We start from the raw sequence: 27,918 nt of genomic DNA, 5'->3' as shown, positions 1-27,918 counted from the left end.
AACGGCATATTTCAGCCACAAATAAGGTGTTTAAAAAGTATAAATATTTGTTTGCATACACCCAAAGTCAATTATACTGATCAAAAGGCCCATGTTACTGGATTTAATTTAGGACAGGACTTGGAGCTGCATTTTGCAATAGTACCATATGATAGAGAGACATTTAAATTAATAAGCAGGGTGGGGGAAGAAATCTATAAAAGAATCTTGATAAACAAGATGGATGACTAGCCGTTTATCAGAGTTGTGTTCAGATTATTAGTAGTTTTCATATTATATGTAAAGAGGGGGTTGGCCTCAAGGTGTTATCACAGGACTGAGAGCCAGGAATTCCTAAATTCGAACGCTAGTCTCTTGTGTCTTTCAACAAGTAACTAAATATCTGACTCATATTCCTTACCCTTATTGACAAGGAAAGCAAAGAGACAAGGAGAAATCTACGGCCAGCACAGATAAAGGACAATATGGACTTTTTAAAGCATATTAGGAACAAAAAGAATCTTAATGGTATTGATTCATTAGCGGGTGGAAATGGTAGAATTATCAATAATAATGCAGGTTTCAGAGTAACAGGCGTGTTAGTCTGTATTCGCAAAAAGAAAAGGAGTACTTGTGGCACCTTAGAGACTAACCAATTTATTTGAGCTCAAGCTCAAATAAATTGGTTAGTCTCTAAGGTGCCACAAATAATAATGCAGAAAAGGTAGTCGTGTTCAATAAATATTTCTGTTCCATATTTGGAGGAAAAACAGATGTAGTTATATATGATAACATTTTCTACTCTATTAACATCTCAGGAGGATGTTAGCAACAGCTACTCAAGTAGACATTTTCAAAATCAGCAGATCCACATAACTTGCATCCAAGAATTTTAAAAGAGCTGGCTGAGGAGCTCGCTGGACCGTTAATGTTGATATTCAATCATCTTGGAACACCAGGGAAGTGCCACAAAAAAAGGTAGAAAGCTACTGTTGTGCCACTTTAAAAAAAAAGGATAAATGGGATGACCCAGTAATTACAGGCTTCTCCGTCTGAAATCGATCCTAGGTAAAATAATGGAGTGACTGGCATGAGACTCAATAAAGCACGAAAGAAGAGTAACATAATTAATGCCAATCAACATGAGTTTATAGAAAATATATCCTGTCAAACTAACTTGATATTGTTTTTACAAGTTTGGTTGATAAAGGTAATAGTGTTGATATAGTGTTGATATACTGTGGCTATGTCTACATTACATCATTCACAGTGGTGCAGCTTCACTGATGCTTCTGGTGAAGATGCTCTAAGCCAATGGGGGAGAGCTCGCCTGTTGGCTTAACTCTTGCCTCCACGAGAGTTAGTAGCTATGTTGGCAGGAGATGTTCTCCCACTGACATAGTGCTGTCTACACCTGCACTTAGGTCAGTATAACTTACATCACTCCAGGGTGTGGATAATTCACAGCCCTGAGCAACGTAAGTTATACCAAAGTAATACACTTTTTAGGCATTTGACTTGGTACAGCATGACATTTTGATTTAAAACTAAGACTGTATTAAATTACATCTCAAAATGTAATTGTAAACTGGGAATCATCATCTATCGGATGTGTTTCTAGTGGGATTTGTTCTTGGACCTATGCTATTTAAGATTTTCATCAATGACCTGTAAGAAACCATAAAAGCTAAAAAAATGTTCAGATGACAAAAATTGGGGGAGAGCTAAATAATTAAGAGGACAGGTCACTGATAAAGAGCATTCTGGATTGCTTGGTGAACTGGGCACAAGCAACCAATATGTTTCAGTAATGGTTAAATGTAAATGTGTACATCTAGGAACAAAGAATGTAGGCCATACTTACACAATGGGGGACACTATCCTGGAAAGCAGTGACTCTGAAAAGGACTTGGGCATCATAATGGATAACCAGCTGAACTCCCAGTGCGATGCTAATGGCCAAAAGGAGCTAATGCAATTCTAGGATGCACAAACAGGGGAATCTCAATTAGGAGTAGAGAGGTTGTTTTACCTCTGTATTTTGCACTGTGACCACCAGTTCTGGTGTTCACAATTCAGGAAGGATGTTGATAAGTTGGAGAGGGTTCACAGATGGGCCACAAGAATGATTAAAAGATTAGAAAACATGCTTTTTAGTGATAGATTGAGCTTATTGGGTCTAGTTAGCTTAACAAAGAGAAGGTTAAGGGGTGACTTGATTACAGTCTAAAAGTACCCACATGGGAAGCAAATAATTAATCATGGGCTCTTCAGTCAAGCAGAGAAAGATACAACATGATTCAATGGCTGAAAGATAAAGCTAGACAAATTCAGATTGGAAACAAAGTGAACATTTTCAATAATGAGAGTAATTTACCAAGGGTCATAGTGGATTCTCCATCACGGACAATTTTTAAAAGTAAAGATTGTATGTTTTTTCTAAAAATCTATGCTCTAGGAACTATTTTGGGGAAGTCCTATGGCCTATTATACCAGAGATCAGACCACATTGTCACAATGGCCCCTTCTGACTTTGGACTCTATGAAAAATGGCATACTACCACCTACTTACCTCAGAGTGGTGTTGTAAGATGCAATTAATGAACTTAATCCTCAGCTGCAACTCAATGCCAAAGGGGCTGAGCAGAATGACTTTCCTCCTCCCCTCCAATTCTGTGCCACTGCGGCCAAAATGATGCCTGACGTAGCTTAGATCAACAAAGGGCTGACCTAATCTACCCCAGCTGCAGTGGTCCAGTATGGAGTGGTGCACTGGTCAGGGATCAGATGAAGTGCCATGTGTTCTTCCCCTCCCTCTGCATGCCCTCCGCATAGCCTTGTAAGTGGGGCAGAGGGATAAGTGACTCTGTAGAGAAGCTTATGCTAGCTCTTGCCAGTTGAGGAATCCCCTGAATTCAGGACACACGATTGATTGTACCCAGTGTTTGTAAAGTATGTGGTGGATTAACTTTCAGCATTCAACTTCTAGAAAGTGTGTTCAAGTTTATTGTTCACGATCTTCCAAGGATAAACAAAAATTCTTGCAGTCTATAAGCTTTTCCATTAGCTCAGTGTTTTAGGTAACAATATTTTTTAATCTAACCTGCAATATGCACAACCATGATACACTGTGGAAATAATGTGTTTTGTGAACTTTAATACTTCGAAGGGGAATATTAAAGTTTAAAATCACTATAAGTGTGACTTAATTCAAGTATTTTACACTGAACAGGACCCATTGATTATGTGTAGCCTTCCTAGGCCTTTCCTATAACCAGGTACTTTACTATAAAGTAAGAAATAGGATAAGAAATACACACTTGTAAAACCTCTTACTTTAACGAATATGCAACATATGTAGTGGATAAAGGACAACTTGCTGCGCCTTGCTTATTCTGATTAATAAATTTAAAATGAACTTTGCTGCCAGTTACTTGCATGCATGTGGGAGAAAAGAAAATCAACCCATGTATTTTTCACTCTTGACAGTTTCTGAAAACATGAGTTTACAAGCTAAATGTGCGTAAACTACCAGGACACCAGGTTAACCAACTACATATAATCAGAATGACAGTAATCTACCTGAAGGCTAAACTTCCCTGAGACTTTATGAGTAAAGATTTAAAAACTTTTGGTTTGCCACTGAAACATGGAAGGTGCTGGCAAAGCAATTAGGTTTTTTTCACTTTTGAATACTGTGATACTCTGTACCTCAAACCTGAAACCCACACATTCAGCACCCTGAAACCCACATATTCACCATTGTCATAAGATTATGATGTGTCTTGTAAAAAGTATGCCTGGTGAGGTATTCAAAAAGTCTTGATCTGTTGAACCTTAATATCCTGTTGGATTGTACATCATTTTATATAAAGTTATGAAGTATTACTTTATGAGCTACTGAAATATGTTGTGAGGTTTGGAAATACCCACAGCCAACCTGTCAGTTGCAACAAAAGGAGGGCCAGACAGCATTAATGGACCATCAAGAAAAATCAACTATCCCAGACACTTCCCAGAGAAGGCATGTATGCAATGAGGGCAGACTAACCCAGGTCACAGCAAGGATCTTTCTAGCAACTGGAAGAAAGTATAAAAGAGGGACAGTGACATCATCACTTGGCCTCTCCCCACCCACCCCTTGCCATCTCAATGCCTGGAAGATGGTCTGGAAGACAAAGAATTTGAAGTAGGAAGACTGGTCCAAGGCTGTAAGGGAGTCTAGTCTGTCTTGAGGAACTGTAAGATGCTTGTACCATCAGTTAGGGTGAGACTGATTCAAATCTTGCTTAGTCTGTTTAAGTTAGAATTGAGACTGTGAATTAACCTTTTTCCTAGGTAACCAACTTTGACTGTTATGCCTGCTACTTATAATCACTTAAAATCCATCTTTCTGTAGTTAATAAATTTTTTATATTTTACCTAAAAACTGTGTGTTTGGTTGAAGTGCTTGGGTAATCACAGCTCAGATTGCAAAGGCTGATGCATGTCCACTTTCCTATGAAGAAGTGGTGAACTTATTAGTTAGTTTACATTGCCCACGGGAGCCTTGAGCAGTGCAAGATGGTACAGTTCTGGGGTGCAAGGCTGGGGATTTGGTGGGAAATTGGCTGAAGCCTTTCTATTGATGGTTCATGAGTGGCTAGGAGATTATTCATGTAACTCAGTTGGGTGTGTCCCTGCCTGTGGAAGTCAAGTGTCTGTCGGAGACCTGTAGCTTGACATCAGCATCACATTGCGAGAGACAGCCCAAGCTGGTGGCTTTAGATGTCTCGGTAATCCCACAGTCCAGGTTGCACCCCAGGGACCCCATCAGATAGACACAGGCTTTTGAGTTTTGTCGATATAGTTTATAATTCACCACAAGAGAATTGACCCTAAACTACTATATTCTTACACAGTACTTGTAGCAGTAAAGAAATGTTCGTATGTGAGAAAAAGGACCAAGCCAACAAAGTATCTGTCAGATTCTCTGCTCATTTACTCTCCCTTCCAGATTGTGATTGTCTGGCTATGCTGAAAGAAGGACAGGAGACATTTGGCATGGGCTTAATCAGGCCACAACTTTATTATTAGATGTCTGGGACTACCTGGCAGATAACAGTGTACAGAGCAAGTAATCCCATGTTTATTCCATAATTACCTGGGGGGCTTCTACCAGCTCCCCCTCTTTTTCCCTCCATGTCCCTCCAACAAATCCGTTGCTGGGACCTTACCATCCATCCTGCCGCTTGTAGGAGGGTTAAGGTAGGCTATCAGAAGGGGGGGTGGGGAGGCAGGTTTGGCTCCCTGCCATACCAATCATAGGAGTCTCCAACCGCCCCCCAATTCCTTCCTTTAATGAACAGCTCTTTTTAAGCCCTTTTCCAAGCCATTTATCCAGGGACTGTATACCTTTCCTATGGAGTACCTGCACTGAACATCCGCCCTACACTTAAATGAGTTGCGACATATGGCCTATCACCCATCATGCCATGCATATACGGAGCCCCCCCGAACCCGCTGTGGGGAAGGCAAAAAACCCCAACTGCACCCAAGCCAATCAGGTGGTAAGGGAAACATTCCTTCCCAGCCCCCCTAAAAAAAGGGGCAGTTAGCGTAATGCCCACAGCAGGTGTTGACCAAACCTGGTATTTTACCACCTAAAAGGGAGGGAGGGTGGGCCCTGCTTCAGCCTTGGTCCATGTAAAAAGGAAGGCTTGAGGCACCGAACAGCCTCTTTTTAAACCCTGCATTCCCAGGGGATGAGTCAGTGACCACACTGCCCCTTTTTGCAGTAGTTTTCATACCCCCCTCCAGCTATGAAGCACTGGTCCCTTCACTCAGCCAGCCAGCCAAATACCCCCCACACCCAGCTTAAAGGTGCAGGGCGGTCATTGCTCCTCTGCGTTTAAGAAAATTCTCTGAGATCTCCCACTCCCTACCCCTCCTTTCCTTTAAAAAAGCTTAGTTCATCTTCTGAAAATAACTTGCTTTGTACAAGCTGCACTCCATGAATTGCAGCTTACTGGATGCTGTAAGTATGATACTCCAGGCTTTGTGGACCATGGAGGAGGAACTGAAAGGGCTGCACATCTCAGCAACATCTAAGCTCTTGTGCTAGCAAGAAGTTCTCGCAGCACAAGAATTAGGATGGACCTATGCAGGAAGAAAGCAAGGGCATAGGGATGCAGCAACTCAAACTGCTCAAAGCAGCATTAATGCTGCCAGCTTTTTCATTAGTTCTTTTTCACACATGCCATCACAGAAATAAGTAGTATGACACAGGCAGGTATGTAGCTAAGGCAAGAAGTTTAGGTATTTGTATCACAGTGATAGAAATGGAACGAGACTCTCAACAGAATAGAAAGGTGAGCAGTATACCTGTCCAATTCAAGCACTGAACTTTATGAAACGATCACCTCTTGCAACTCATTTAAATTTATCCTTGCATCAAAAAGTGGATAGATATGAATCTTTCAACAAAAGATTCTGTGACAAGCGGGAGAGAGAACATGTGTCCTGCTTATAAATATCCTTTTAGTTTAGCACAGATACTATGAACTGCTGTAATATAAATTCCAAAATATCTCCTGAATTTTTTTTTTAAGTCAAAGCATAAAATGTCACTAACATAATCATGCAGAAAAGTTTAAGTTGTCATATCATCATTTAGTTAGGAATGTTCCTTTACAAACATATTGCTAGTCATAAAATGTTTAAGGAAATAAAAATAGCATACAACAAAACAAAACAGTACATACTAGACTACAGTTGACTCTGTTGCTGGATAAACAGTCATACTGTGCAGCCTATCTAGCAACATGCTTTGCAAGATGTGAAAATGTTAGCACCTCTTGGGGGCTGAGGGGGAAATCAGTCTTTGGTGTCTTACTATGGATTTAGGTATGGCACCCTAGTTTAAAAACTTACTTTACAGGTTATTTTAAGTCATGCCTTTATACTGGCATTAGAAAAGGTTCAGAAAAGGGCAACTAAAATGATGGGGGGTTAGAACAGGTCCCATATGAGGAGAGATTAAAGAGGCTAGGACTTTTCAGCTTGGAAAAGAGGAGACTAAGGGGGGATATGACAGAGGTATATAAAATCATGAGTGGTGCAGAGAAAGTGAATAAGGAAAAATTATTTACTTGTTCCCATAATATAAGAACTAGGGGCCACCAAATGAAATGAATGCGCAGCAGGTTTAAAACAAATAAAAGGAAGTAGTTCTTCACTCAGCGCACAGTCAACCTGTGGAACTCCTTGCCTGAGGAGGTTGTGAAGGCTAGCACTATAACAGGGTTTAAAAGAGAACTAGATAAATTCATGGAGGTTAAGTCCATTAATGGCTATTAGCCAGGATGGGTAAGGAATGGTGTCCCTAGCCTCTGTTTGTCAGAGGGTAGAGACAGATGGCAGGCAAGAGATCACCTGATCATTACCTGTTAGGTTCACTCCCTCTGGGGCACCCAGCATCGGCCACTGTCAGTAGACAGCATACTGGGCTGGACGGACATTTGGTCTGACCCAATATGGTCATTCTTATGTTTGTACATTTAATTAGGGGTCCATTAGCAGAGCTATGATTCGCACTATAAAAAATTAAATTAAATTCTCTTGAAACTTCAGTTTGGCATGCAAGCTCTCATCCCCAACACCCTAAGAAACCCACCTAACCCTACACTTTGTGGTTTTGTATAGAATTCATAAATATGCACAGCATTTGCTAGCCCAGCGTAAAGAGGACTGGGAACTGAACCATACATCCCTAGATGGCCAAGCAGATGACTACTTTTAGATATCTAGATCAGCACAGTTTAACAGACATTAGATTATTAAACTGCATGTTATATCACAGTCTACTGTGAAGCTAGGTTTTACCCTGCTAGAATTTCAGTGCTGTTACTAAAAATATCCCACAGATTTTATATCACCCTGCCCTTTACATACACACCCTGCATTTCAAAATGTTTGGGCAGTAACAAACAACTGAACAAGTTCATTGTCAAGGCTGAAACATACCATACATCCTCAAGCAGAAGAGCACAAGACACCAGTGACCCACATCAAGAACTAAAAACATGCTCAGTTCGGTCACTGGAGGATATATGGCATGCTTCATCTCTAAATATTATTAAGAAGCCCTACTTCTTCCCAAGGGAAGAGAATTGAGACCCAGCATGTGCAGGGATTTAGAATGTTTTCTTTGTTATTCAGTAATGTGAAAAGTTTCTAAGGTTATTTTAATACTTGTTATATACCTATTCACTGTAAGACTGTGGGTGGGATACAGGAAAAGAAGGGAGTTATGATTCTACAAATAGCCTTATCAATCTTCCATTTTTCAAGTGTTTTTTTTTTAAATCTACAGTTTGAGGTTCTTTTTGTTAGAAGTAGATAGTATGTATTTCTCAGCTAAACTCTATATTAATGTTTTAGTTTATTTCCTTAATTTTTATTCTGAAAGGGTGATAATTTTTCTTAGATAATGCATTTGTCTTTGTTAGGAATAAAAAAAGACAGGCTTTTTTCCTTCAAAATTCAATATTTTAACCATTTGATTTAAGGGACTGTTTCATAGGGCTTCTTAAATGTGGAACAAGAATTGCTTGGGAGGACAGAAATATCATGAGACTCAAAGCCTTTCAGATTCTGCAATGAGAGGAAGCCACACCAGAAATAACGGTGTTAACTTGTAATTACATTTTGTAGAAATATTGAGAGATTTTACATTAATAAGATCCACTAACCAAAATAGCAAAAAAGTTTAATAAGTTAATAAATTGGTTGATATTTACACTAGACAAGCATGGCTTCCCTGTGTCAGCTCAGGCGGGCTCACGTTAAGGGGCTGTTGAATTGCAGTGTAGACATTCAGGCTCAGGCTGGGGCCCAGGCTATAAGACCCTGCAATGTGGGAGGGTCCCAGAGCTCAGGCTGCAGCCTGTGCCTAAAAGTCTACACTGCAATTAAACAGCCCCTTTGGCTTGCAGTCCTCAGGCTGAATCCAGAGATATTCATGCAATTTATTTCAAACTGCACATTCTGAAACATGGTAGCTAAGTTTCAGAGTAGCAGCCGTGTTAGTCTGTATCCGCAAAAAGAAAAGGAGTACTTGTGGCACCTTAGAGACTAAAAAATTTATTTGAGCATAAGTTTCGTGAGCTACAGCTCACTTAATCGGATGCATCTCTAAGGTGCCACAAGTACTCCTTTCCTTTTTACGATAGCTAAGTGCTCTTACTATTTCATCAAAGTGAATTTACTGTAAGTTTAAAGGCTTCAAGCTATGGTCTTGTGTCAACACAATCGAACAGATAACTCAAACCACAATATCAGGGACAAAATCTAAAGGGTTGTGTGATGCATATACTATACTTGTTTTTATGAAATGTAGTAAATACAGCAGAAGTATTTAGAACAATACAAATTTGAAGTCACTTGCAATCACCTGGTGTTTAATGCTTTTTTACATACACACAAAATTTGCTTCTGGGGGGTGAGGGGGAATCTCACAATATACTGAGTAGCAGATCTTGTTATATTCTGTAGCTTTGTGCTGAGGATATCACTGATAAAGAGATGAAGTAAAGTGAATTAATCTCATCACTGCCATTTGAAATATGCTTACTTCATACATGCCTTCATATATGAAGGCTGAAACTTTGTTAAAATAAGGTATCAAAGGTGATCATGGATGCTTAAAAACATCTTCTCTTCCCACTTCCAAAAGGAGAACTCACTAGCAGGATGGCAATAAAGAGAGGAGAGGAAGCATTCATATGATATGGGCTGGGCCAGAGGCATAAATATAACAGCCTGAGAGAGAAGGATGTGGTGCAGCCTTCACTTTCTGCCTGCCCCTGTTAAACATTGCTGTACACAGATTGAAGTTGATCATGAAACACACAGCTGGTGTAGTAACTGAAATGTGTTAGTTCATTTAACTAGAGATGTTAAATCTACTAATTAAGAATCTGCTAAATTATCAGGCTGTAAGAACTCCACAAGAGTGTGCACAAATAGAATCATGTTGGATGAGGGAAAGACAATAGCAACTCCTACCACTATTTCTCTCAGTTCAACCTGTCTGAGAGTCCCTCTTAAACTGTAAGTTCTTCAGAGTAGGGTCTACCTTTTTGTGTCTTGCCCTGTGGCAAATATAAAACAACAAGCTGAGTAAGCCAACGTCTAATTTAAACACACAATACTTTTTAGTAAATCAGATTACACAGCACTTTGCGAACAGTGCAAGCCACATACCCTGCCCCAGAGATTTTCTGTCTAACGGTACCTTCCCTGCAGAGTTAGCCCAAGTGATCAGCAGCCAGAATTGAGCACCTGAATTAGCCTAGGCCAGGTGTGAGCAGTCATAGTACAAAGCCCTACCTGAGTCCTCACCATTTCTGCCCTGTGCTTGTCTGGGGGCATTTCCCATGGTTCTTTGTGCTGAGATGCTTGACAATTCTTTCACAGTCACTTGTGTCAATACTAGGAGAATTTGTCAATCAGGGGGAATTGTGGGAAAGCACTGGAGGACCATCAGCACTCAAGCTTTTTATTCTGCATTCTTGATTCCCAAGTGGAAGCCACACTCTAACCTATATCCCTAATCAGGTCAGCTAGCCTGGGCTTAAAGTGCTTCCAAATCCAGGTTAAAAAGGTGTGTGTGTGTGCGCGTGTGTGTGGATAGTAGGGGAGTTTGGGCTAAAAGCTAGGTAAGTCTGTAGTGAAGATATTCCCCAAAAGACAAATCAAAACCACTAGAAAAGACATGGCTCAATAGTCAAGGAAAGGGAAAATGAAGAAAGATTTTTGGTGAAGAGGAGAATGCGAGGGTAATCTTAAAAGAGGGCTTTAAGGAAGAGTTTGTATAAGAGATCCTGTTGCTGCATCAGTTTATTATAGTCAGTGATGCTTGTAGTTAAGGTTGCTTAAACACTTCAAAAAAAAAAAATTGCTCCAAACCAGTCAGTGTACTAGAATGTGTTAGTCCTTTCTGCCATGGGGAAAGGAATATGCAACCAATACAAGCAAACAAACACAGAAATGTTATCCTAAATAAACAACAACAATTTCAATACAGTATTAAGTTCACTGGCTCAGTGGTTGTCAACCAGGGGTACGCATACCCTTGGATGTATGCAGAGGTCTTCCAGCGGTACATCAACTCATCTAGATATTTGCCTAGTTTTATAACAGGCTATATAAAAAGCACTAGCAAGTCAGTACAAACTAAAATTTCATACAATGACTTGTCTATACTGCTGTACGTACTATACACTGAAATGTAAGTACAATATTTATATTCCAATTGATTTATTTTATAATTATATGGTAAAAATGAGAAAGTTAGCAATTTTTCAGTAATAGTGTCCTGTGACACTTCTGAATTTTCATGTCTGATTTTGTAAGCAAGTAGTTTTTAAATCAGGTGAAACTTAGGGGTACTCAGGATAAATCTGACTCCTGAAAGGGGTACAGGAGTCAGGAAAGGTTGTGAGCCACTGCACTAGCCATCTCTGAACCAAAGCTTCCCTGGCTATGCCCATTTCTCCCAAGGTTCTGGGATTTTTATTCTACTCCGATTCCCATTTGTTAAACCACTGCACCACCTGTGCCTCCAACTCACTCCTTTTCCCATTACTTCTAAGTACTATGGTAAAAGTTAAGTGTGTCAACAATTTCACAGCAGAGAGAGGCGGTTATCCTGTCCAGACCTGCCCAGTGGGTTTTTATTCCATGCTGAAACCTTAAAAGGAGCTGGAGAGAGTTAGGTGCCCAACAATTCCATTTGAATTGAGTACTAAACTCTTAGGCTCCTTTGAAAATCAGTGTCTTTGGGTCCCTTTCAACTCAATCCTCGAGAGATTCACCAAAAACATAAGCCCATAACTGTGGGTACAAAGTGAGCCAGAGCTGCCCTGAACATGATAGACAGGGTTAAAAGAAGATAGGCCTTTTCCTCTTAACTGCAGCTGTGTTTGTATATTTTTTTTAAATCGTTGGTGGGTGGGTATTGGGAATTTCTAGTTGTGCTTGCACCTCCAGAGATTGCCTTGGCCAGAAGGGAAAACAGGACAAATTGTCATGACAGGGTTTGGGAGGTGTGATCTGTGAAAACAGAGCTTGTCAAAGGATAACTGACCTGGATGAAACTGCAACATTTCCCAGACAAGCACAGAAAAGCAATGTGAACTTGGACCTCAAAGTTCAGAGCCCTATGGGCAAGAAACTCCAAGACCCTTCTCAGCACCACCACAAGCAAAATTGTAGGCTTTCCCAAAAAGCTGAGCATTTAGAGTATTGTTCTCTGCCCTCTTCTTCCCCACCCCAGAAACTCATTGCCAGAGCACATAACTACACTAACTGGAAAATCTAGCTAAACAGGGCAAAGTGTCCAGCTGAGCACTTCTGTGTAAGGAAGAGCAAACTTGGGGAAAGTCAGGAGAGAAGGGACAATATCTACATGTGCCAAATTATTCTGCAGTTTTATTGGTGTGAGTCCCTCCTGCATGAGAGACAGACAAAAGCCCACTAAACATGGACTGATGTTAAAAAAGCAAAAACAAACAAAAATCAGAGGAAAATGCGAGACCTCTTACCTGAAGATGTTTTATACCAAGTTTTTTCTTGCAACCTCTGGATGATGTGTCTCTCTCAGAGACTGACCTGGAGAGGCATAGCAACCTCTGCCCTCCCTCCCAATTAATAGCCCCTGTGATGGTGTCTCCCATAAGGCTTTATGGAAATATGCTTATGTATGTATATATGTGTTTTATGCTACATATGCCATGTAACATATCTCTGTAAAGATTATGATCCACTGAATCTATTAATCCTATTTGTATGCATGTATCATTTTTGTATTTGTAGTTATGAATACTGGCTTGATTTCTAAGCAGCCTTAGTAGAGCATTTGGTCAGCTTCAGGAGAAAGGAATGTGCATATTACGTACCCAATCAAGAAACACTTAAAGGAAAATTAATCTTGGAATGCTCCAATGCTTCAGGAAAGCAGACTTCGACTCCCTCAGGGAACAGATGGCCAGGATCCCCTGGGGGACTAACATGAAGGGGAAGGGAGTCCAGGAGAGCTGGCTGTATTTCAAGGAATCCCTGTTGAGGTTACAGGGACAAACCATCCCGATGAGTCGAAAGAATAGTAAATATGGCAGGCGACCAGCTTGGCTTAATGGTGAAATCCTAGCGGATCTTAAACATAAAAAAGAAGCTTACAAGAAGTGGAAGGTTGGATATATGACCAGGGAAGAGTATAAAAATATTGCTCGGGCATGTAGGAAAGATATCAGGAGGGCCAAATCGCACCTGGAGCTGCAGCTAGCAAGAAATGTCAAGAGTAACAAGAAGGGTTTCTTCAGGTATGTTGGCAACAAGAAGAAAGCCAAGGAAAGCGTGGGCCCCTTACTGAATGAGGGAGGCAACCTAGTGACAGAGGATGTGGAAAAAGCTAATGTACTCAATGCTTTTTTTGCCTCTGTTTTCACTAACAAGGTCAGCTCCCAGACTGCTGCGCTGGGCATCTCAAAATGGGGAAGAGATGGCCAGCCCTCTGTGGAGATAGAGGTGGTTAGGGACTATTTAGAAAAGCTGGACGTGCACAAGTCCATGGGGCCGGACGAGTTGCATCCGAGAGTGCTGAAGGAATTGGCGGCTGTGATTGCAGAGCCCTTGGCCATTATCTTTGAAAACTCGTGGCGAACGGGGGAAGTCCCGGATGACTGGAAAAAGGCTAATGTAGTGCCAATCTTTAAAAAAGGGAAGAAGGAGGATCCTGGGAACTACAGGCCAGTCAGCCTCACCTCAGTCCCTGGAAAAATCATGGAGCAGGTCCTCAAAGAATCAATCCTGAAGCACTTACATGAGAGGAAAGTGATCAGGAACAGTCAGCATGGATTCACCAAGGGAAGGTCATGCCTGACTAATCTAAATCGCCTTTTATGATGAGATTACTGGTTCTGTGGATGAAGGGAAAGCAGTGGATGTATTGTTTCTTGACTTTAGCAAAGCTTTTGACACTGTCTCCCACAGTATTCTTGTCAGCAAGTTAAGGAAGTATGGGCTGGATGAATGCACTATAAGGTGGGTAGAAAGCTGGCTAGATTGTCGGGCTCAACGGGTAGTGATCAATGGCTCCATGTCTAGTTGGCAGCCGGTGTCAAGTGGAGTGCCCCAGGGGTCGGTCCTGGGGCCGGTTTTGCTCAATATCTTCATAAATGATCTGGAGGATGGTGTGGATTGCACTCTCAGCAAATTTGCAGATGATACTAAACTGGGAGGAGTGGTAGATACGCTGGAGGGGAGGGATAGGATACAGAAGGACCTAGACAAATTGGAGGTTTGGGCCAAAAGAAATCTGATGAGGTTCAATAAGGATAAGTGCAGGGTGCTGCACTTAGGACGGAAGAATCCAATGCACCGCTACAGACTAGGGACCGAATGGCTAGGCAGCAGTTCTGCAGAAAAGGACCTAGGGGTGACAGTGGACGAGAAGCTGGATATGAGTCAGCAGTGTGCCCTTGTTGCCAAGAAGGCCAATGGCATTTTGGGATGTATAAGTAGGGGCATAGCGAGCAGATCGAGGGACGTGATCGTTCCCCTCTATTCGACACTGGTGAGGCCTCATCTGGAGTACTGTGTCCAGTTTTGGGCCCCACACTACAAGAAGGATGTGGATAAATTGGAGAGAGTCCAGCGAAGGGCAACAAAAATGATTAGGGGTCTAGAGCACATGACTTATGAGGAGAGGCTGAGGGAACTGGGATTGTTTAGTCTGCAGAAGAGAAGAATGAGGGGGGATTTGATAGCTGCTTTCAACTACCTGAAAGGGGGTTCCAAAGAGGATGGCTCTAGACTGTTCTCAATGGTAGCAGATGACAGAACGAGGAGTAATGGTCTCAAGTTGCAATGGGGGAGGTTTAGATTGGATATTAGGAAAAACTTTTTCACTAAGAGGGTGGTGAAACACTGGAATGCGTTACCTAGGGAGGTGGTAGAATCTCCTTCCTTACAGGTTTTTAAGGTCAGGCTTGACAAAGCCCTGGCTGGGATGATTTAACTGGGAATTGGTCCTGCTTCGAGCAGGGGGTTGGACTAGATGACCTTCTGGGGTCCCTTCCAACCCTGATATTCTATGATTCTATGATTCAATCCACACAAGAAGTCTACTTGAGGACGTTCAAGGAAGCATGTGAACCATGGCTGCTACCCTGTAAATTCTGAGTCATGCATCGACATGTGACTTGTCCATATGACTCCAAAACTCCATCTTGGAGCTGGACTTTGCATAGGAGAGAGGAGGGGGTCTCCACCCACACGAGGAAGTCTATTTAAGCCCATGGGAGACCCCTCCATTTTGTCTTCAGCTGGCTAAAGAGAGAGTCTCTCCACCCCCAAAGATACCTGAAAGAAACTGGAACAAAGGAAAGTAACTATAGGGGGTGTGAGTGATTGCTGGATCCAGACTAGAAGGAGATTAGTCTGTAAAAGGAAGCTTACTGGGTGAGGTTTTTATCTGTGTTCAGTTTTATTACTGTACTAGACTTAGACTTGCGTGTTTTATTTTATTTTGCTTGGTAATTCACTTTGTTCTGTCTGTTACTACTTGGAACCACTTAAATCCTACTTTCTGTATTTAATAAAATCACTTTTTACTTATTCATTAACCCAGAGTATGTATTAATACTTGGGGGGGGGGGGCGAGAACAGCTGTGCATCTCTATCAGTGTTATAGAGAACAAACAATTTATGAGTTTATCCTCTGTAAGCTTTATACAGGGTAAAAAGGATTTATTTGGGGTTTGGACCCCATTGGGAGTTGGGCATCTGAGTGTCAAAGACAGGAACACTTCTTAAGTTGCTTTCAGTTAAGTCTGCAGCTTTGGGGCACGTGGTTCAGACCCTGGGTCTGTGTTGGAGCAGACTGGCGTGTCTGGCTCAGCAAGACAGGGTGATGGAGTCCCAAGCTGGCAGGGAAAGTGGGGGCAGAAATAGTCTTGGCACATCAGGTGGTAGTCCCAAGGGGGTTTCTGTGATCCAACCCGTCAGCCCCCCATCAACAAAATGGAAGAGCTACTACTGGTATACTCTAATCACTACAAATAGCTTTCTGCTCTGCCTGAAGCACATGGCCAGAAGAGCTGCAGGATATGTTAACCATAGCACTCTAGCCTCTGGTTTGGCCATGTATTCACCAAATGCAGAAAGGTGTCTTAATCATCAGCAGGGGTAGTGTGCTGCACTCCCACATAACCAACAAGATTTATGGAGAAGGGCACGCAGGCTCAGACAGGGGACTGGACAAGAAATGCCAAAGGCAGGGCTGAATTCTAGTCTCTCCCATACTCTATCCAACTCCAGAGGCCTTCCCCTCCACCCACCCACCAGGTTATCCACACCCTTGTCCTGTGTTTGCTTCAGTCCTTACTCAATGCACTCCCAGCTTCAAAACTGATAAACAAGTTTTGTTTTGCCTCAGAGCACACAGGGGAAAGGAGTACAGTACAGTCATTCCCCTTGAACTATGCAGAATACACTACTGTCACAGTTTCCACAAAGTGAAGCTTGCTGACTAGTGCTGGTTGAAAAAATAATGATTTTTTTCCACAAAAAATACTGAGTAACTTTCATTCTGCAGATGTTTGGAAAGAATGAGCTTGCCCTTTTGTTTCTTGAGTTAAAAAACACAAAAGTTAGGCCAGAAGTTTACATCAAATCAAAATTGTGAAGATACACAAAAATAAAGTTACACACCAGTCTGGTGCTAATATTTTAATTCAGTGCTGATTTTTAAGCACTTTGGGGTATTTCTTACCTTAGCTGCAATGGAGTTACACCAGGGAATAACTGAGCCTCATTTCCAATCACTTCAACAACTGGCAGCTCCTTACTGAACTCACTATTTTATCCCATCCCTTAAATTGTGCATCTGAAATTTGACAGCTGAGCCCCCTTCAGGAAGCCTAAACTAATTGCACCCACCTTCCACCCTGAAATATGGTGTTAAAGGCCAACTCTTACATCCTCCCCCCCCAAGCTAGTTCTTTGCACTCATCCCACCTGGGCATGCCCCACACCTTGGGAAACTCCGCTATAATCATTACATTAAGGGTATGAACCTTTCCCTCAATCCTTCACCCAAGTTTCCTCCTCCCAAAACAATATTAATGGAATCTCCCTAGAAAGCTGCAGCTCAGGCCTTTCAAACCTTTGTGAGGCAAGAAATACTATTGTAACCCCTTTGGAGCTTTAAGAGCATGGCCCATTTAAAATCTTTTTCCTGAGGCGGGGAGTGATGATTATTCCAGAAGGAGGAAGTGGGGAGGAGAGAGCAAGGGGGTGTGTGGCTGCAGCAAGCAGGCCCTCACAGAGTGAAGCAAAGCAAAAACCTGCCTGAAGCCTGGGAGGGACAGAGCAGCCAATCAGGGATACCCCAGGACAGGAGCCAGGAGGAGCACTGTGCCAGGGAGAAATCGCCTGATGAGGACAGACTGGAGCTGGACCCAGTATTTCTCTTGCCCAAAGCTGCATGGGGCTGAGAGTACTGAGGCTTGTGACTCTGCATTGGGAATAAGGAGGGAGGCTGTTACTAGCTAAGTGGGGAGGTGGTTGCTCTGTGTAGCTTTGCAGAGAGCAGCAGAAGAGGGCACAGGAGGGGTTTGTTGGAGAAAGTTTACTGGCGCCAAAGATGAGTAAGAGCACCCAAGACTCACTGCCAGATTGGAACTTTGCCCAGGACTCCTGAACTCTGTGTGCAGACACATTGCTTGGTGTCTGCCCTTTCAGATTGTGGTACCACTGGGCCTTGAGTTGAATGCATCCCTGTTTTACTGCTCCCCTAATATTTCCCCATTTTTCTTCTTTCATCCCTTGGTGAATATTTCTCCTTCCTATATTCATTGTACTTTTCTTGCGCGTGCGTGTGGCCCTGGGATGGAAGGGACTTTCACTGATGCATTCCTACTCATGCTTTCTCTTGGCCATAGCTGCCTGCAGAGCAGACTTATCTTGGCCACCAGGGCGCTAAAGTTACACTGTGTTGAATTATCCTTTATCTTACTCTAACAAAAGATAACATTTATTTTAAGCAGGTTTAAGACCACATAGACATTTATGGCCAGTGAGCGTACATCTACCCTGCAAAACACCCCACAGCAGCAAGTCTCAGAGCGTGGGCTCACTGCCTCAGGCTCATGCTAAGGGGCTAAAAACAACAATGTAGACACTGCCACTCAGGCTGGAGCTTGGGCTCTGAGACCCCCCACCCCTCCCTCAGCAGTTTCAGATCCTGACCTTCAGCCAGAGCTGGAATGTCGACACTTCTATTTTTAGCCGTGTAGACAGAGACAGTTGACCCTGAGTTTTGAGAGTCTCAGCCATGGCTCTTTTATTTGCAGTGTAGACGTACCCTGAATGCCCAACTTTCATTTCAGTGTTTAATCATTCAAATATACCATTTATTGTCTTTTTTATCCTTCCATCATGATTATCCCTGAACTGTGTGGGGCACACCCAAATTCTCTAAGCAGCAATATAATGAAACTAGACATGAAAATTATAGCTTGTTTTCAACTGACTAAAAAAAAGCTTGGAAATAAAAGTGATCCCACTAAAAAACTAATCCCACCTATTTTTTTTTTAAAAGTAGAATACAGCTAAAAGGTTACAATAGCAACTGACTTATGTCCATTCAGAAAAGAATTTGGTACATAAAAATATGCACATCAGTTTCCTGTTGCAACAGGCAGAACACAACAGCACATATTTCAGGTGAAATTTAGAACATTATTTTTGCTTTCACTGTTTATTTTACCATATTCAACAAGTTTATTTTCAATATAATCTTAAAGCTAGTAATCATAAAATTCTGCTGCACAGTCAAGCACATGCGATGCCTTCAGACCTTCATTAAAACATCCTACTGAAAAATTTCTGGGCAACTCTTTAGTACACAATTATCACCAGCCCTCTCTTTAACCACAGCTAAGCATGTCAGCTTCATACCATATTTGCATTTCAGATCAGGCAAGTTCTATCAGAGCAAAAACAAACCTGTGAAGGAATTCTGTGAGAAAGGCAAAGGGAAAACGAGCATTCAAGCCACTACGTTTTTTTCTCCAAAGGAAAATGATTTCGAAACGGCCACAGTCTTGAAAAAAAATAGTAACTGTGCATTTCTATCAGTCAAGCCGTGAGCGAGACCAACGTGAGCAGCCTGAGATGAAGATTGCATGAAGTATTTTGGAAATATAGTTCTATAGTTTGAGTATGACATGGTGCACCTGATGAAGAGGCTGTGGCAGCATGAGACTAGAAGATCTCCAGGAGTAGGGTGTTGGCCTGAGATTTTAGTTAAAGTCCCAGCTCCACTACATACTCCCTGCATGATCTTGGGCAAGTCACTTAGTCTCTCTGTGCTTCAGTTACCCATCTGTAAAATGGGGATAATAGTTCCCTACCTCACAGGGGTGTGATGAAGCTAAACACGTGAAAAGATTGTGAGGCACTCTGATACTACAGTAATAGGGGCCATATAGGATATAAAAAAAGACACGCGCACACACAGCATACTCCAATAAACAATATAAAGTGGAGGAAGGAGTTTTGGGAGGAGTAATAGGCACTATGAAGATATTTTCAAAACACAACAGGAAAGACTGATTCGTAACTTTCTAATACTTTGAGTGCTTCCAAGCAATGGAAGTCCCATTATTCTGAAAATTTAAAAACAGCTAGACAAAGCACAAGTAAATATTGTAAGGAGTAATCCACAACTGGTGGGATATAGAGTTGATTACCAGTAGCTCTTTTCCATCTGTAATTTCTACATTTTTGATTTCACTGACCTGTCTTGAACCCCTACGGTGGCAAGTAACTATGTTCAATATAGTCTCCTTCCTTTGGATAAACACAGAAGGATAGAAGATTAGGGTTGGAAGAGACCTCAGGAGGTCATCTAGTCCAACCCCCTGCTCAAAGCAGGACCAACACCAACTAAATCATCCCAGCCAGGGCTTTGTCAAACCGGGCCTTAAAAACCTCTAAGGATGGAGATTCCATCACCTCCCTAGGTAACCTATTCCAGTGCTTCACCACCCTCCTAGTGAAACAGTGTTTCCTAAGATCCAACCTAAACCTCCCCCACTGCAATTTGAGACCATTGCTCCTTGTTCTGTCATCTGCCACCACTGAGAACAGTTGAGCGCCATTCTCTTTGGAACCCCGCTTTGGGTAGTTGAAGGCTGCTATCAAATCCCCCCTCACTCGTCTCTTCTGCAGACTAAACAAGCCCAGTTCCTTCAGCCTCTCCCCGTAAGTCATGTGCCCCAGCCCCCTGATCAATTTTGTTGCCCTCTGTTGGGCTCTCTCCAATTTGTCCACATCCTTTCTGTAGCGGGGGACCCAAAACTGGACACAATACTCCAGATATGGCCTCACCAGTCCTGAATAGAGGGGAATAATCACTTCACTCGATCTGCTGTCAATGCTCTACTAATGCAGCCCAATATGCCGTTAGCCTTCTTGGCAAGAAGGGCACACTGCTGACTCATACCCAGCTTTTCATCCCCAGGTCCTTTTCTGCAGAACTGCTGCTTAGCCAGTCAGTCCCCAGTCTGTAGCAGTACATGGGATTCTTCCATCCTAAGTGCAAGACTCTGCACTTGTCCTTTTTGAACCTCATCAGCTTTCTTTTGGCCCAATTCTCCAATTTGTCTAGGTCATTCTAGACCCTATCCCTACCCTCCAACATAGCTACCTCTCCCCACAGCTTAGAGAACATGATTGGTTCTCTGTGTGAATTTCACTAACACAGATAAGGGTTAGAATTTAGGTTGTTAGTACCATAAACTGCATACACAAAAGTTTGCTTACCAGCGGATACCAGCAAAAAGACCCAATTTAAAAAAAATCAGGCCTGTACTGATTAACAGGGCAGTACATTTGTAATTATGATAGACTCCCATCATTTAAAAAAGGATTTCTCAATCAAGTTTTTCGAGGCAGGATTTTTCAGAGATTCTTAATTAAATATAATTTTAGCCAGCTGCATTGTGCCTATATTCACCCCATGTTATGGCTAATCTTGCTTTGTTATGTTCATTTTTTCCCTCAAACTCTTTGTTAAGATCTTCAATGGGAACGGTAACGCAACTTGAAGGGGCTACAACACAACAAAATGTGTGTGTGCAGGGTCAGGGAGAGCTATATTCCTAAAAACAACGTGACACTCCACTTTTTGCGCTAGCAAACAAAAAATATGCCTGCAAACCTTGAGTTCTTAGAACTGATCTAAAATAATAATAAGATATACACCAGCTTTAATGTGTTAGCTATTAAATATTTCAGTGATGATTCAAGCCAGAAGTTAAGCCACCACAAAAATGAAATCTATTCCATGGTTTTCTGGTTTGGATTATTGGCTGCTTCCAATGCCATTTAGTCAGTCAAGCTACTAACAGAGTAACTGTACTGTCTTCCACAAGGATAATTTTGGTTTGACTTAAGTTCTTCCTTAGATTTTTTTTGATGGGAAAAGAGTTCAGCACAAAATTATTTATATGAGTAAAACCAATAGCCTTTCTAGGATGAAAGCCACTAATGCACTATGCACTTATCTCATATGGAAACAGATATATGGGCTTTCCATAGTTTTCACAAGTACACATATTAAGCTATCCCAACTTTATGGCATCTTAACCAATTAATTTCATAGCTCCTTCTCCTCCTCTAGAGACTTAAGAGCTACATACTTTGCCCAAAAAACTGCTGATATGTTTTTTACAATTCTATGTTTTTTAAAACATAGAAAGTAACTGCAGACATTCTGCATTCCATTTGCAAGAAAGAACATAAGAATGGCCATACTATGCCAGACCAATGGTCCATCTAGCCCAGTATCCTATCTTCAGACAGTGGTTGGGGCCAGATGCTTCAGAGGAAATGAACGGAACAGGGCAATTTATTGAGTGATCCATCCCATCATCATGTCCCAGCTTCTGGCACACGGAGGCTAAGAGATACCCAGACCATGGGGTTGCATCCAATGTTCCCTCTAATTTTTTTCATCCATGTGTGAAATAAATTTTGATATGTGCAGATATGCGCCACCAGTAGAAACAAAAAACCTAGATATAATTTATATTTTAAAAAGTTACCATAGGGATAATTATTCCACCAAGGACAGGTTAGGCATTTTAGAACTCACTACTCAAAGAATTAAATTTAAATGTAAGAGAAATAATTATGGAATGCATAGATCAGTCAAAACACTAAAATAACACTCTTTGAAAGAATAAAATTAGAGTGTGAGTGTGAGCTGGCTGCTGGGGAAATCTCAGAAACAGCGTAAAAGGCACTCAGTCACTCATCCTTCATCGCAGCAGTACCAAGTCCTGAATCAGGCTGTGTCCCCTCTCCCCTGCTCTGCAGATATGGGATACAGGGGCGGGGGCAGGGGGACACCCTGATATCAGCACCCCCCACTCCACCCCATCCCCACTCTGCACAGCCAGCAGGAGCGTCCCAGGAGCAGCTACAGGACAGAGCAACATCTGGGGAGGGGCACCCGAATACATGCTGCCAGCTCTGCACGCTCTGCTAATCAGCTGGGCAGCATTTGAATCTCTCCCGAGTGGCCATGCAAGTGCGCGGCTTACAGGGAACACAGGTTGCATCCCTGATCATCTTGGCTAATAGCCACTGATGGAGCTATGTGCCATGAATTTATCTAATTCTTTTTTGAACCTGCTTATACTTTTGGCCTTGCAGGGTGTAACCATGAAACACTATGTCTAGGAGCCAATGGTCTGAGGTGATTTGGGACCAGGCCGAACAGAAGGGACAAAGACGGTTGAGGAAAGAGTGGGGTGGATCCTGGAAGGTGACTGGGGCAATGCTCTCGCCCACACCTTCAAAATAAGGGCTTCTGGCCCCCGGAGTGTTTTGTGGATTGGGCTGCATGGGTGAGCGGGTGGAAGATGGACGATAGCATTTCTGTCCCTTCTTGCAGGTCCCTGTTGAGACTGCCAAGGCCTAGGCAGCGGCCAGAAGTGCTTTGTCACAGGCTGCGGCGTATGTATTCCCAGCGAGCGAAGGGTGGCCCTGGTGCCTTCAGCCCACGCAGCCTCGCATCCTTCTAGTCTGAAGAAAGACCATTCCCATTGAATGGGAGGTCTTGGATGGAAGTCTGCATTTCCTGGGAGAGACCTGCAGTCTGAAGCCAGGAGCTGCGCCTCATCACCACTCCTGACGCGACCACCCTGACTGCCGAGTCCACCACATCCCATGCCATCTGGAGGGAGCACCTGGCAGCCAAACCATGTGGAAGGGACTCCTTGAAATTATGGAGGGAGTCCCATAAGTTAAAGTTGTAACGGCCAAAGAGAGCCTGATGGTTCACCACCCAAAACTGCAAACTGGCCGTCAAATAAATCTTTGTCCCAAACAGATCCAACCATTTGGCCTCTTTATTCTTGGGGTCAAACTGGTATGCCCTGCTTGTCTCTTTCATTGGCTGCAGAGATCACCAGTGAGCCTGGGGGAGGGTGGGTATAGAGGTTCTCAAACGCCTTGGCTGGGACAAAGTACTTCTTTTTGGCCCTCTTTGAGGTGGGAGTAATGGAAGAAGGAGTTTGCCAGAGACCCTTGGAAACCTTAAGGACACTACTGTGCACTAGCAGTGTGACATGGGTTGGAGTGGAGGCTGACAGAACATTAAACAAGATGTATGTCTGTTCAATCATTTCTTCCACCTCCAGGCCCAAGTTCTCGGTCACTCGACACAATAGGGCCTGACGTTCCTTGAAATCGTCAAGCAGGCTTGCCCTCAAGGGTCCGGCAATCACCTTATCTGGGGATGAGGACGATAACTGCACCACTGTAGGGAGGTTCCAGGGCATCTTCCCCCGTGGGGGAGGGGGGCTTGGGGTAGGCACTGTTCCTTTTGCTTTGACCACTGGGTGTGCCTTGTGCACTGAGCCCGGTGCCATCAGTGATGCCAGCTGCTGCTCTGAGGTGGCAGCTGATGAGCGGTGAAAAAGGGGGCATCGGCATAACCGGCATTCCTCATGTGCCTCAATAAGGCCACTGGCCGTGCTGCCAAGTCAGCGCCGTTGAAGCGGCCTTGTGTGCCTATTTGTGCCGGTGCACACTAGGCAAGGGGCTGAACTGGGCTTCCGTGCTGGAGGAATCCCCTTCCGGTGACCATGGTGTGGCCGTCAACTCCTGGGTTTGCTTGCTGACCGTCGCCATTGGGGACCGGTGCCCAGAGCAAGCTGGTCAGTGCCAGTATCAAGAGGACTGGTGCCGGGGGGGACTAGAGACGCGACGAGGAGCACTCCCAATATGCAGGCGATTAGGACCTGTGCCTAGAGGGTGAGTGGCATCGATAGTATGGAGACCAGTGTTTTGCTCTAGGCGATCTGCATCAAGACGGCGGTGACCATGAACATGGCACCGGTGAGCACGGACGAGCCCCAAAGTGTCTGGGCTGCAACTCTGGCAACCTGTGGCGTGGAGGCAGAGAGCGCTGCTTTGTCTCGGGGGATTGGCGGCGCTCCACTGCCCCCCCGAGGGGTCTTAGTGGCTGGCTTGCCCTCTTAGGGAGCCTTTGCCAATTCCTGGGGCACATGCTGCATTGATGATGTGGGTGGAGGCCTGTGCTATGTTGGCACTGGAACAGCCTGTGAAGGTGTTGGTGTTGCCAGGGTTTTTGGTCCCAAGCCGCTCCTGGGAGTCGAGCTTTCATGGGTTTAAGGGTCCCAGCTGGCAAGGAGTGAGCATGTGGCTCCAGAGTGGCCAGGCAGGCCGAAGCAGGTCCTTTGCCCGATAGCCCATGGCACTTTTGCTCTGTGCCAGGGAGCCATGCTTTTTAGTCTTCTTTTGGGCACCAACGATGGGTAACAGTGCCAAAATACAATACAAATAATAGACAGACCTATATGCATAGTACAACAGACATTGCAGAACAGTAGCTATTGTACACCAGTAACCAGAGAAAAATAATTATAGATTGAAACATAAAACACAAAGTACAGGGCATCGTTACTTTAAAATCAGAGAGAAATCTTACACTGACACTGAAGATATTGGAAATGATTGTATTACTTACCAAACCAGCTATTGGAGTAGACAGACGATTGATCTTCTTAATGATGCCAGGTTTGATCTTGTTAATCAAACTAAAAATGAATGAAAACATTAACCATATGATATGCTATTATGCGATAATGTTAACATTTTACCCTAGGTATACAAAAAAAAAAATGTTTGTGACAAATTGTTTCTACATATTTCTGATTTAAATTTGAACCTATTAAAAAGAGGATCTAAAATAAGTTTATACTCAGCCTTTCCAAACATAAAAAGCAAATCAGTCACAAACATAATCAAGAAGCAAGACTGCTGAGAATGGCAGAGAGAAGGCACAAAAGAAATAAGAAATGCATAGGTAAGGGAAAGAAATGGATTCAGGTTCTTGCCACAAAAGTGGAGATTTTCATCAGAATCTAAGCTCTTCTGTTAAAAAAATTCTTCTGGTTGAGAAGATACCAGTATTTTAATTTTCAGGCTGAAAAATATTTAGTTCGCACTGCACACACTATAATCACCACCACCAGATTAACTGAAAAAGAAAATTAATGTTTGTAAAATGGCTGTTTGTACACAAATAGCCAGTCTTTTATAATCAGCACAAAGAAAAAAAGGGTTATCACTAAAAAAGTGTGCCAACATTTCTTTAAGATATGGTCAAAACTCAATGTTAAATACTTCAAAGCTTACGTTTGTCTAAAACACACACCCAATGGAAGTCTGTAAGACTCAGTTTTAATACATTATGTCATTCACAATACAAAATAGCCTTCAAGAACCTGATTTTCAAAATCAAAAGCATGTAACTAGCATCCTTTTAAGCATATATGTGCAAGTCAGGTATTCATGCTTACATAGTCAAGCAATTGAGCCAATTACTCCCTTGGAGAATAATTAAATAATATTTTTATCATAAAAATGTCATGCAATTGTACTTTATTTAGGATAAAAGTTAAATCATTAGGATAGCAAAACACATCCTTTTTTAAAGGATTGGAATAACTAGAGGGAGGGAAAATGGCTCAGTGGTTTATTCAATATAATTCATTAGTCCTGCATCTCTCTCATCCTGCTGCTGCATTCATGTGGACAGATCACTGCATCTGCACAGAGCACCAATGATGCCCATACAGTTCTGTGGGATGCACATAAAGATGCAGTTGCAGAAACAAGGTCTTAAAACTACCTGCTCTGCACAGATTACTTGCCCCTGCAGTATAGATTTCATAGAAAAACTATTAAATTCCAGTAATGAGATGGGAAGGGTAGGAAGAAAGATACTTTCCCTTTTTGAAAATCAGGTGGAATTTTAAGGCTTCAGGACTATTGGTATTAATATCTCAACATTTCAGTAAGTAGTCACTAAAAATAAGAGCATTTGAAGATTTTTTTTTTTTTTAAAAAATGTAAAACATACAGTTGGGTGGCTTTTCAAAGAATTTTTTAGCTTCTGAATGCAACATTTTCATTTGTCTGTTTTTGGTGCAGGTGGTTTAGAACATGGGATGGCCTACAAGTAGTATGACTTAAATGGATTTACCTTTCTGGACTACCCACAGCAAATTCAATGTATTACAATGAGAATTCAGTCTCCTTTACCTCAACCATTGCAACAGAGCCACTCTGAAACAACTTAGTAGTCTAGTATTTATTTTACTATTTGAATTTTTGCCCCCTATTGTACCACAGTGGAAATACTGTAGTTGGAAAACTTTGCCCATTTTACTCATAAAACCACCTTTCCTTCTACCTCTGAATATATGAAATTGAAATAATTTAAAAGCTATCTATAAATCTTAAATGAAGACTGGAACAAGATAGTGCAATGTAACTACATTTTCAGAAAGCATTTTTTAAAAAAAGAACGTTGTATGCTAAGGCAGCCTGCTCAGCAGAATTAATTTCAAGATGTATTTTACTGCATACGGCTATTAATGAGAGTTAAGCCGATTAGCTTCAGAAGAGAGCTCCCATCTGCCAAGTGCAAATTATTCTTCCATTATTTTGCCAAACATGACAATAATGACCACACTGCACCTTTCGGGGTCGGGGCAGGGGGAGGAAGGGGGAGACACTGTTTGGCTTGGCAGGGGAATAGTGCTTGGCAGGGGAATAGCGCAGGGGAATAGCGCTTTACGGGCTGGTGGAGCAAGGCTCAGAAGCTGCTGCAAAAAGGGGGAGTGGGTCAGAGTAGTGATGCTGACACATCCCCAGGGACCAGAAGGACTGGGGAGTTTAAAATGGTCAAGCCCAGTGGGAGAAGTCCCTTTTCCCCAGACCAGGTGGAGCAGCACTCACCCTCCCTGCACTTGAAGTGGCAAAAATTACCAGGTTTGGTGAGGACCTGCTGTGGGCATTGCACTAATTATGGCTTTCTAGGGGGACTGGGAAGGAATTTTTCCCTCACCACTAGCTTGGCATAGGTGGAGGGGATTTTTTTCACCTTCCCCACAGCAAGTTCAGAGAGGGCTTTGTTATGGTGAGTAGGGAAGGGTGTTAGGCTATGGTGTCACAACTCATTGTGTAAGAGTGGGGTGGACGTCCAGTGCAAGTACTCCATAGGAAAAGCACACAGTGACCAGATAAATGGCTTAGAAAAGGATGTAAAATGGAGGTGTTGGTTAAAGGAATGGAACCAGGTGGCAGGGGGCACATATCAGGGCTCCTATAACTGGCACGGCAGGGAACCAACCCACTTTCTCATAGCCCACCCACCTTAACCCTCGTTTGGGGGGAGGGGGGGTGGAATAGTAAGGTCCCAGCAATTGGTTGGCTGGGGAACCTGGATGGAAAAAGAGGCGGGGCTGGCAGAAGTCTCCCCAGGTAGATATTGAACAAACACGGAAT

The 27,918-nt window shown here is 42.7% G+C and overlaps 1 protein-coding gene across 24 annotated transcripts in view; it reads right to left on the bottom strand.

Annotated features, from left to right (window-relative positions):
• Positions 1-27,918, bottom strand: part of LMO7 (LIM domain 7) — a 183,312-nt gene that overhangs the window by 98,127 nt on the left and 57,267 nt on the right. For all 24 annotated transcript variants that reach the window (XM_043534123.1, XM_043534145.1, XM_043534097.1 and 21 more), the window contains one exon: positions 25,091-25,160. In XM_043534123.1, coding sequence (XP_043390058.1) covers positions 25,091-25,160 — 70 coding nt within the window. The remainder of the gene's footprint in view (positions 1-25,090; positions 25,161-27,918) is intronic.

Source organism: Chelonia mydas, chromosome 1, assembly GCF_015237465.2.
Source record: "Chelonia mydas isolate rCheMyd1 chromosome 1, rCheMyd1.pri.v2, whole genome shotgun sequence".
NCBI classification, from domain to species: Eukaryota; Metazoa; Chordata; order Testudines; family Cheloniidae; genus Chelonia; species Chelonia mydas.
The sequence above is the reverse complement of the archived record's forward strand: the minus strand, read 5'-3'. Positions and strand labels throughout refer to the sequence as shown.